This window comes from Polyergus mexicanus, unplaced genomic scaffold, assembly GCF_030449975.1.
Source record: "Polyergus mexicanus isolate NDT 795.1 unplaced genomic scaffold, iyPolMexi1.0 SCAF_3, whole genome shotgun sequence".
NCBI classification, from domain to species: domain Eukaryota; kingdom Metazoa; phylum Arthropoda; class Insecta; order Hymenoptera; family Formicidae; genus Polyergus; species Polyergus mexicanus.
The window spans coordinates 5990593-6002212 of NW_027223323.1; the positions used below are offsets into that span (position 1 = coordinate 5990593).

The 11620-nt window shown below is 39.3% G+C and overlaps 1 protein-coding gene across 3 annotated transcripts in view; it reads left to right on the forward strand.

The window, feature by feature from the left end:
- Window positions 1-11026, forward strand: part of Irsp53 (Insulin receptor substrate 53 kDa) — a 73916-nt gene extending 62890 nt beyond the window's left edge. The window contains exons 7-14 of one of the 3 annotated variants that reach the window (XR_011448917.1): window positions 8-199; window positions 462-723; window positions 2190-2375; window positions 2607-2709; window positions 3187-3427; window positions 3911-4086; window positions 6147-9221; window positions 9699-9768. Coding sequence is in view for 2 of the 3 variants with exons in the window: in XM_070316410.1 (XP_070172511.1) it covers window positions 8-199; window positions 462-723; window positions 2190-2375; window positions 2607-2709; window positions 3187-3427; window positions 3911-4086; window positions 6147-8559 (3573 nt within the window). In the remaining variant the exon portion in view is untranslated. Of the gene's footprint in view, window positions 1-7; window positions 200-461; window positions 724-2189; window positions 2376-2606; window positions 2710-3186; window positions 3428-3910; window positions 4087-6146 lie in introns of all 3 variants that reach the window. The other 2 variants (XM_070316410.1, XM_070316409.1) reach the window with 2 other exon arrangements.
- Window positions 11027-11620: the final 594 nt, after the last annotated feature.

Here is an 11620-nt window from a genome sequence, read left to right on the forward strand (position 1 = left end):
TTCACAGGCGATGACTCAGGAGAGACGACGATACGGTTTCGTGTTGGAGCGACAATGCTCCTTGGCGAAGCACTATGCGAGTTTTCATGAGGTTGCGCTCGCCGCGCTTCATCCCTCGGTTGATAAATGGCGCGAGGTTGCCGCCACCAGGGAATATCTGCCCCAGTCGGTGGAGGACATGTTCGCTTCCAGACTCAGGGTAAATTCGTGGACCGAGTCGATCGCGTAAATCTCTCCTAACGATTCACACCTGGATCCCCGAATTGATCCAAGCGCGAGGACCTATTCTCGCGCTTCTTGTGATTTCTTGTTTAATTACGTCATTCGATAAAAGTTTTAACAAATTGTATAATATTATCTTTATGTATACAAGTGATTAATAATACGTTTACGTGTACAAGCAATTAATACGATAAAAAGACAACGCGCGATCTTAAGAAGTGTGAATTACAATTTTATAGCAATTTACATCTTGGCAGCAAACATCATTCTGGCCGGATGAGAATGAGGAGAACGGCGGCTCCGAACTGACGACAATGAGCTCGCAATTGCGAAAGACACGAAGCATGGACAGCTCCTGCCTAGAACTGCGATTGGGCCCATTATCCGGCAATCCGCAGTCCTCCGGCGGCCATCTCGGTCCAACGCCGCATCTTCCCGCTGTCCTTTCCAGAGCAAGGTCGGAGGCCAATCTGCACGCCTCGACGTTATCTCTCGGCCCCGGTACGTCGTCCTTCGTCTCGCAGTTCCTGCTTTTTTTCGCGACAATGATCGATTTTTGCGCCACGCTATGCGCTCCTGCCAAAATTTCATTGACACTTTTTCTCTCCTTATCTCTATTCAATTAACTATGCTAAATTAAATAGGACTGGATTAATTTAATTTAAACTAAATTACACTAATTATTTATCCGACCAAATAATATCCCAAGTAATTGTACTTTGAACGATTAAATTGCACGCTATTTATTACACAGCGTGTAGTTAGATATCATTTCAGACAATTATTTAAATAAATTAGTTATCTACGTTAGTTGTTGCATTTACTAAACATAATTGGACTTAATTATATGTTTTTTTTTTCTTTAAGTTAAGATTAAATATAAATTAAAGATTTTTTAAATTTTTATTTAAATTAGAATTAAAATCTTTCAACTGCTCGTTGTTTGTTACACCGCATACGCAGCGATAGCAACGACGAACCATCGATAGAACGGAAACGATCGAAAAAAAATGGACGGGACGGAGCCAGTCGCAAGGGAATTGCGTCCTCCTAGTTGCCTTTTCGCGAGCGTTGTCGTGCCGATCGTATAAATTCCTGTTGCGATCAGATTCGGGGACTCGCGTCGAAACCCGAAGCTCTCGAACGGAGTCAGGTCTCGCGCGCAATGAAAACGGAATATGCTTTCGTTTGTGCAACGCGATCCGGACCCGGGATATTTAATCGTCGTGGCGTCGCATGTCACGCTGTATACTCCATTATACCCGTTATTACACGTGCCGCATCTCTATGACTCTATGACTCTAGGTTTTCTGTAGATTTGTTTCTCTTTGGCTACGCCAAGTTACACTATCCATGCAAAGAATGAAATAATAATCGCGCTCGAGAATAAAACATAAAGAGTTTGAATTTAAATATAAATGAAGAAAAATAATATATAATTTGTGTATAAATCATTCCGTCACATTTGTTATAACGATGAAATCTTTCATTATTCTCTCGCTATATCTTTACAAATAATTCGACATTGAAATTTATATCGTAAAACTAACAATACCAGTGTATTTCACATTTAATATCATATATTCACGTCGAATTAATTTACCATAATTTACCATAATTTACTTTTATAAATGTTTGCGCATTAATACATACATAATAATACATTGCTGTTATTTCTCTCGCGGTGAACCTGTCTTCTCTATTTCCAATGTCCCTTCGGGGATACGATGCCCATTCCACTCTCCGACATTCACTCTGACTATCGTTATCGTCCGCTGACCTAATTGCCCTGGTTTACCCCGAAACTACCCTCGCATTATCCCGGACTCATCCTCATTCCCCGCCAAACCCTCTCCCTCTCCCTCTCCCTCTCCCTCTCCCTCTCCCTCTCCCTCTCTCTCTCCCTTTCCCTCTTCCTTTACACCTCTCACAGACTCGGTCAGTTACACAGCGCTTTTGGTTTCCAGAGGTTCCAGAGACCCCACCCCGACCGAGATCTATGGCGCCCCCCACATCCCGCAGCAGCGGTGGCGGCACCGGAATCGGCGCCGGCGGTTGGGGGGATGCCCCTCTCGCCAGAGCTCTCTTTGCCTATCTTAGCTCGGGAGAAAATCAGCTAAGCTTTCTAGAGGGTGATCTCATCGCTCTGATGGGTGAGTGTATATATATATATAAAACTGTACAATTGGAAACTTAATAAAAAGAAATCCAACAACATGAAATATAAAGATAAATTAATTATTCACTCTCCTTTCTCTCTCTCCTGGTTTTTAAATTTTTACAATAGGAAAGAGATTTAATTGCAAAAAAAATGTTGATGGGGATGGAGTATAAGTGAATGTTGCATTGCAAATTTGCATATTTTTCATTATCTTTTTTATCAGGAGATCGTCAGAAGGGATGGCAATTTGGCGAGAATCTCCGCACTCAAAGCTCGGGTTGGTTTCCCTTGGCGTACACCGAAATTATAATCGACGATACTTTGGGGTGAGTAAACCTTATCCAAACCTCATAGTGCGAGAATGTCGAAACTTTGCACTTACGCGCTATCGCACAAAATTAATCCTGCAAAGTCGAAATATTTCACGTAACATCTCACGTTTTAATGAGAAAATTACTAAAAATTTTATCATAAAGAACCTTTAACAATTATTGTCGTTTTGTGTTATCAGATATTATTATCGACCCCTCTAAAATTTTGCATTAAAAATTAATTAATATTTTACTGGTAATTTATCTCTTCTTTTTTTTTTATTCGAATTACATTTAATTCATTCTCGCGAACAAATTTTCCGAATGGACCAATTTCTGCGTCATTTAAGCGCGCAGTGAGTTGATCAAGTTTTATAATGTAGAATTTAATGCCGCCAATTTAATCGATACGTTTGTTATTTTATACTTAACTGTGTTTGGAAAATTTTTCGAGTGTGTGCGTACCAACTTGTATTATCGAATTGCGCAAAGATCACCCAGTCACGGAGCGAGCCATGGTAGAACGGATTTGCAAGCCATTCCGCCGTGCAAACCACCTCCTTCTCGACCGCCAATCACACCAGCCAATATCGACGATTCATCTGGGGGTACCATGGGCGCTAGCAGCAACTCTGCCAACAGTAACAACGCCAACAACAACAATAGCTGCGTTGGCACACCGACCAATAACGCGAATGTTCTGGCGACTCCTACAGCGCGTCAATCAAAATCGGTGAGTTAAATCTATTATCAACATGTGTACTTTTCTGCTTATTTTTTGTTTATTATATAACTTTGCTACAAAACACTTGCTTATGTGTGCATCGCAGTACCAGGATCGATTTATTTAATTCAAATTAACCTAGTGTTTTGTCACAAATGACAAAGCTTTCAATCTAAAAAGGACAACTTTATAAATACTTAATAATATATCATAGCAATGTGTGTGTACGTCATATTATTAATGCGATGTAAAAAAATTAATAACAGTTTGTTAATTAAAAAATCAGAAATAATATTTATAATAAAAATTAGTAATAATAGTTTCTCTTAGGTTTCTTATCGACACTTTGGACTGAGACTGTGCGTCTTAAATTATTAATCCGAATTGTGTAAGCTTTGCCACAAAACACATGCTTGTGTGTGCATCGTAGTATCAAGATCGATTAGGCCAAATGTGAAAGAATAAGAAAATCAATTTTACCTGCGTTTTCAGATCCGTCCATCAGGTACATTGCCCGCAGTGCTGGCCGGAGGGCGAAGGGTGCAACCGCCCGTGCCCCCGGTGCCACCCCCGGCGATGACGTCCCTCCATAGCAGCAACGACAGCGGCTTTTCCAACGAGCCCCCAGTGCAGCCCGACGTCGATTATAGCGATGACGAGGCGTTGAGGTAAGTCATTAAAAGCTACCTCTCTCTATCCATTGCAAACTTACCTTCGCTCTTCGTTTACTCACACGATCTTTAATTGAACCTTTATGTGCTTTATGTAAAATGTAAGCTATGTAAATTATATTGAGAAAAATATCTTTTTTGCTATTTTATATTTATGTATACGAGACGAAAGATATCATTTTGCTTGTTTTATTTGAAAATAATAATTAATACAATAATCAATTATAATAATCAATTATAATAATAAGAAGATGATAATTACAAATAAATAAATTAAAGAATGGTCTTTATCGGAAAGAGGTTTCTTTTGTAATTCTCGCAACCTGTAAATTAATTTAATTATTGCTGTAAAGGAAAATTTACATAATTTACATAGACTACAACATCAAGGATGAAACCGATAAAATTTTACTAATTTCACACGAAACGTAGACGCAAAAATTATTCCTACATCGATTTGTGACAATAAAAACACAATAATTGATATATATGATTTATGTTCTTGATATGAGGGAGAGACTGCTGTACTTGGGGATACGCTAATTATGTTTTTAACAATAATGAGATTTTTGGTAGCTCAATCCCATTATTTTGTTTTAATCACCATTTGTCTACAATCTGTATAATGAGATGCTCACAATAGTCATTTAGTTTTCATAATTTTTATAACATATTTAATATTTTTTTCATAATTTTTTAAAATCGCATATTAATCTCAACATGATTATATCGGTTTCGATCCTTAATTTACATTAATTACATATAGAGTAATCATTATTCATTTGCAGAAATCCGATAGCGAATGTAAATCACTGATTACTTACATACAATATAATATATGTATTTCAGATCCTTTCGATTCTCTGACATTTTTGCTTTTTGAATGATACGTTTCTGATAATTAGCGGATAAGTGCACCTTCGCTTTACCCTATTCAGTGTGAAATTGAAGCTTTATATCATTGTAGCGCTGCCATTCCGCTATCAATTGTCTCTTCGTAATTAGTACGATTTTAATTCTTCTTTCACCCTTCGCGTTTTCGCTCTCCGCACTCAATTTGATTGGTTTGTGATGATATTGCGAAGAATAGGATTCTGGCAATGTTGACAATTGTACAATAATTAATTTCGAATAAAACAATATCCAATTGCCATAATCCTTCGATATAGAGGAGCTTACGTAGTAAAGTCTATCTAACTTATATACTTGTCAATTGCTACGCGCATGACATATAATTCTGCGATTTATTATATTATGTATACTAACGAGATAGAAAGATTCAGAATATTTAGATAATTATTTGGCTTGTTATTACTGCGATTGTTTTTATACCATCTTTCAGTAGCAACTTTGGACAACGCGATAGCAAATTAATATACTTTAATGCATAATAACACGATTGGTATGGTAAGATTGGCATGATAAGTCTTTTTTGGCACTTTTTAATCTAAATTCGATCAGGTCCGATTTTTATTACATCATTTCTCTTTCTTCTTTTCCTTTCACGATTTAAGCAAATGAGTATGTATCTATTTCATATTTGAATAATTTATTATTATTTCGTGCATTTTTAATTTGCGATTACAGGCTTTATTTTTATCGCAAATTCTTCCATTTTACACCAATGCTAAAGAATTTATTTTTATTCTCTATCACCTACAAGAGATTCCGCTATTATATTTTTACCTCCATTTTTTCTTTAAAACAAAATTAATTATTAAGATATTTTTATTTATTTGTGAATACCTCTGATCGGTTTTATATTAAAAACTTTAGTGAAAATAGCTGCAAATAAAACATTTTTATCTCTTATGAATCGAACTCTCGGCCGCACTCATTGTCAGATCTTCTGAGCGGAAAATAAATTATTTCCGTTTCTTCGAAATATGTATCTCTCCTTCTTGTAGATACCGCATGCGCTATCGTGGTCGCTGGAAATAAACCGCCGTGGTGGTGGTTCTCTGCATCTTCACCAGCCTCTATCTTTCTAATTCCTTAATTCTCTTTCCGCGTCCTGTTTTTCTTCTTCTTCTTTATTGACCGCGCCGCGCACACAGACAACGACGCCGGAAGCCGCGAAGCGGAGGAGATCGTCCGTCCCCGAAGGATGAGAAGCAGGCAAAGGACTGGGAGAACGACTCTTGGAAGACGATCCCGCGGGACGAGAAGTCCTGGCAGCTGTATCGCACGGCAATGGATTTATGGGCGGAATCCAAAGCCAATCGCACAGGCGAGGATTCGAAAAAGTACTTTGAAATGGAGAACGGTGATTTTGCACTGGAGAACGGCAATATAACGAAGAAGAGGAAGAGCAAAAAGATGGCACAGCAGCCGAACGAACGACCTAGCCCGAATCAGCGCACGAAGATGACGGACGAGCGGAGCGCACCCGCTGTTACTCGTCATGGCGATCAGCGACGTGTAGACAAGCGGCGGACGCAGGCGGAGACCGAGGAGGACGAACTCGAGGAAGACGAGGAAGATTTTGGCACCGAATGTAATAATAATAATAATAATAATAAGTTTTACGGAAACAATCAGGAATCTCAACAAGAGCGAAGAGGAGGAAGCGATTTCGAAGCAGACAAATACGCCAAGTCTTCGAGCTCATCGTCGGAATCCGATGACGAGAGCACTGTCACCATCCCGGAACCGGGCCGTAAGGTCGAACATATAGCGCAGAAGCTCGAACAGACGGCGCAAAAGTATGCGCGCGAGCATAGTCCGCCCAAGTTTCTCGAACGCCGCGAGAGGACAAACGCGGCAGATTACAAGAGCCTGGAGAGGGAAACGCGCGAAACACCTTCGTCGCGCGAACGTCGCGAAAGATCAGCCGTGGAATATAAAAGCCTGGAGCGTAGCCGGGACGGTGGCCAAAAGAATTCGGAGTGCTTGCGCGACGACAAACATCTGCGAGATGATGAACGTACGCTGCGGGACGACAAGCACTCGCATGAACGAGGTTCTCGCGAGGACAAACAAAACTTTGGACGCTTGAGAGACGACAAACAGAGCTTTGAACGTTCGAGAGAGGAGAAAGCAAACTTTGAACGCGCAAGAGAGGACAAACAATATTTCGAACGCTCAAGAGAGGACAAGCAGATTTTTGAACGTTCAAGGGAGGACAAGCAGAGCTTCGATCGCTCGCGACAAGACAAACGGAGCTTTCAGCGTTCCCGTGAGGAAGCGCAGTCGTACGAACAAGCTCGCGCTCGTTCTAGAAACGACCAAGAACGCGCGTATACGGAGCAACGAAAAGAGATAATGGGTTACGAACGAACGTTTGAGAAAAACCGCAATAGAATGATCGAAAGATTGTCAGGTCGACGATTCGAACGACCGCGGCCCCCGTCGCAGGAGGCTCCAGAACGGCCTGTCGGACCCTACCGAGAACGCAGATATTCCGATAAGGAAGAGGTGATTTATGGAGAGACCGGCCGATATGGAATAGATTCGCTCGAGAAAGATCGCGGTTATGAGTCAAACTTTGAGACGAAATTGGAAAGATCAAAGGTGATCGAGAGACACGGTTGTCACGCAGGCCTGCACGGTCCAGATCTTCAGAAGCGAAACATTGTAACGAGAAGTAGCGAGCAAAGTAATGGCGATACCAATAACAACACACTCAAGATGGAGCGAAAATCACCGCGACAGGGCCATATTACTGGCATGGGCCATCTCGCGCCGCAAACCGGCAGAGCTTTCGAGGAAGCGAAGAGCCCGAAGCTCGTAAAGCGGACCAAGTCATTCTGGAAATTCCGTCGGGACTCGGAAGTTTTGGAAGGTATGGCGCTTTGGCAGCACCGCTCGCTCGTGGACATTCCAAAGATGATCCGTAAAGAAGATAAGATGGCAGGAAACGAGGAGAAGCAGAGAAATTCTGAGAGTGGTAGTCCGAATTCGAGTTTGGGCAACAGCGAGAGCACCATCACGAACGAACATCGACACGAGGAGCCGAAACCGGCTGAGAGAAGCCACGTGCCCGACAAGACGAATTACTTTGATGATTTTCCAACGCCAGCGGAACGGCCCAAGATCACGGAAAGATCGGCGTATAGAATTCAACAGCAGCCGGAGGAACGCGCATACTTTGTCGGTAACGTGTCGCGGAAGGCTATTATCGAGAAGGAGCGTAAGCGCAGTCTCGAAGCGAAACGAAATATGATCGTGGCCGAGTTGAAAGAGAATAACGAGAGTAAACGCAACGAGATCCTGATGCAGAGCCGGAGAAATTATGACGAGGAGGAGGACGCGACCTTGAATTTTAGCGAGACTGAGGCTTCCGATGAGGAATCTACATACAGCTGCATCGTCGTTAAAGACCAGAGCATACCGGAGAAGACACTATTGCCGAGGACTAAGCTGAGAAGGGAGTCTGACCGAGATAGGAATACTTGCGGACCTTGGTACGATCTTTGGGGTATGGACGCGTCTGTTAATAAGAAGAAGAGAAAACAGAAGCAGCAGTAAGACGAGCTGCAATGAGCTGATATGAGATTATTACAGACATATTAAAGTTAACTGAACATTGAGCTTAAGAAACAAAGATGATGGAGAGATTGTATTTTGAAGCAAAAATGAGGACACTGAACGGAAAACGGAACATGGAACAGAGAAAAAGAGAGAAAGAAGAAGTACACGATTGGTACTAAAAATATGAAAAAGAAAGAATAATTAATAGAAGAAACGGCAATTTCTGTTGCACGCGTAACATGTGTGTTTTAGTCTTTTAAAATAAATTGCACTGGTAATTTGCGAGTGAGAAACAATCGATTTAAATTTGTATCAGCAAACAGATATTGAGCTTGCAAATTGTTGTCGCATGTACATACAATACGTTATTAATCCCACTTCAAACATCTTAAATTCATCTTATTTATTTTGAATTTTTCATGAAGCACCTTTTCATGAAACTAATTCCGTGAATGATCGACTCCACATCCCACTTTGATGTATTCGTGTCGGCAAAATCTTTTTCGCTCTGTCTCGTCTTCAACGATTGGCTGTTGATGTTGTAGGAGCTTGCAGCATCGTCGAAGAAAGCGCTCGATACACTTTTGCGACGACTTCTAGGCTAGACTTATCCTTGCTGAATGGAGCGAGCGACTTTACCGGATGATGCATCGCCATTGGTCGTGACTTTTGTATCATTATCCGCTATTGCTGCACGCGATAGTTCTTTTCGTTTTTGTTATTGTTAGCATAGCGCAAGTCATTCGCTACATTATTTACAACTGTTTCAAACTCTTGTCATTTTCAATTGTTATCAGTCGCTTCGATTGTCTTGCAAGTTGGTTTGAAAAATCACACGCACATGTATTTCTTTATATATAAATTTAGGATTTAAATAAAGGCTTTAATTAAACGCTGTATAATCAGTGACAAAAATATTATTTACTTTTATAAAAAAAAAAAGCATCAAAAGAGATATTCCAAGCTAAAAGAAATTGGATATTAGTAACTAAACAGTTTGCATCTTGTGCTCTTGAAGATTTTTTTTTTCTTTTTTTATCTAAAGTTTCTGTCGTTCGTGTATAATCACATATGATCATCCAGTAATTAAGACGTATATAAGTAATCCGATTAACTATGTAATTAACACCTTTCAGGACAAATATATTCGCAACTGTCAAGCTGCGAAAGACGAAGACTAACGACCGTTCGGCACCAGCACTGTCATGAGACAAGTTCTTTCTCTAGATGATGCGTTTCTCATGCTAATAGCGTTTGATGATAAGGGAACGAAGATGTCTCCCTTTTGTTGAACAAGTTCCTTTCGTCGCGCAGCTTTTTCTCCTCGAGACCAGAATCAACTATTATCAAATAGTTATCTGACAGCAAATTTTTTTCAAACGGAAACGCGATGCTAACCCTTTCCGTATCTACGCGCCGTGATATGTCTGTGGGCGGAGTATATACCTATCATATTTTTTATGATTTCTTTCAAAAGTATTGATGCGCGTCATTTGAAACACAATGTGAAGCATTGTATGAAAACAGTTTGTAATTTCATGATATTAAATGAAGCATTCTATAGTGTTACGTAAAGATTTAAAAAAATATCATAATCTTGTGCCAATACAATTTTACAGTGTCAAATGAATGAAGGGACTAAAATAATATTAACGTATTTTCATACGTTAACAGTTTAATTACATATGTACGTTGACACAATACTACAATGAACGAAAAATTCACTGTAAAAGTGAGCCAAAAGTCCATCATTTGTAAGATTCTACATAAAGTTATGTATATCTAAGATATAGATCTTACGAATCATAGACTACTTTTCGCTCCAACAGTCTTTTAAACTGACAAAAACTGAAATTCTCTCGACAACTCGCGAAACGAGTCTTAAGATTAACGAAAAAAAGAGATTGTTATACACATTTATTGCTATCAGTATATTATATTTAACTCTATATGCTTAATTATATTCTCTATTTAATGTATTTAATACACTGAAAGTGTACTGAAAGGGTTAACGTCTGAGAATATTAGATAGTTAACAATTTTGTATCTAACATGCTATTTTGAAGTATTTTTAAGCGTTTTTCAACATGTATTTTAAGATAGATATAGTTTAAGATAATATTCTAACATAATTTAGACACGAACGCGAAAAAGAAGACGTCCAATTTAGAGCGGAAAGTAAGGCGGATTTTAAGGCAAACATTTTTTTCTAACTTGAAATGCGTTGGTGTTAAGTATTCAAGGAAGTCCAGGATGCAGAGATGTTAATATATTATGAATAATATATTATAATTATACACAATTATATAAACGATCGTCCGAACCTGATTGCGGCAATTTGGGTTATATTAGATTAGGTTACATAAAATTGTTGTAATAAGAATCATGTATACACACATGCATACACGTTATACATATTATATATATTATTGTTATTATAAATATACCAATTTTTTAACGTGCATTTGCAGTTTTATATAGTCATCGTATCTCCTTTTCGCACAATAATATGTAATATTATTATATTAATGTTTTTTTTTTCTTTCTCTTGTAATGTAAATGTCGGCAACGTAGCTGACAACACGAGTTTCCCGCAGCGAGATATTAAACTCGTTACGATTTCGGGTCAATATAATGCGCGCGTGTGCGCACGTGTACATGTATTTGCTTTACTTTGCACCGCCGAATTCCATGGGTGGCTTTTTGGCTTATGGAATGCGCCAAAGCTGAGCATATTTGCCAAGCGGTTAATTATCATTTGCGGCTGCCCGCCCTCTCAAATCCCTTCATCAGCTATCCTGCAGGATGAACGCACTGTCTGGCCAAGAAGAAAATTTAACAGAGAACAATTGACTGATTAATGCTTTTTTTATATTCTTCTCGAAATTACTGTAATTAAAACAGGAAACAATATGAAGACATCTCTCTTGACGGTTGATCTCTCTCTCTCTTTTTTGGAAATTTATGAAGGTTGAAATATAAAAGTTTTATATGGTCTTGGCTAAGCGAAAGGACATAATCTCCGGTAAGAATATAATATATTAAAGGAAGCAAGCGT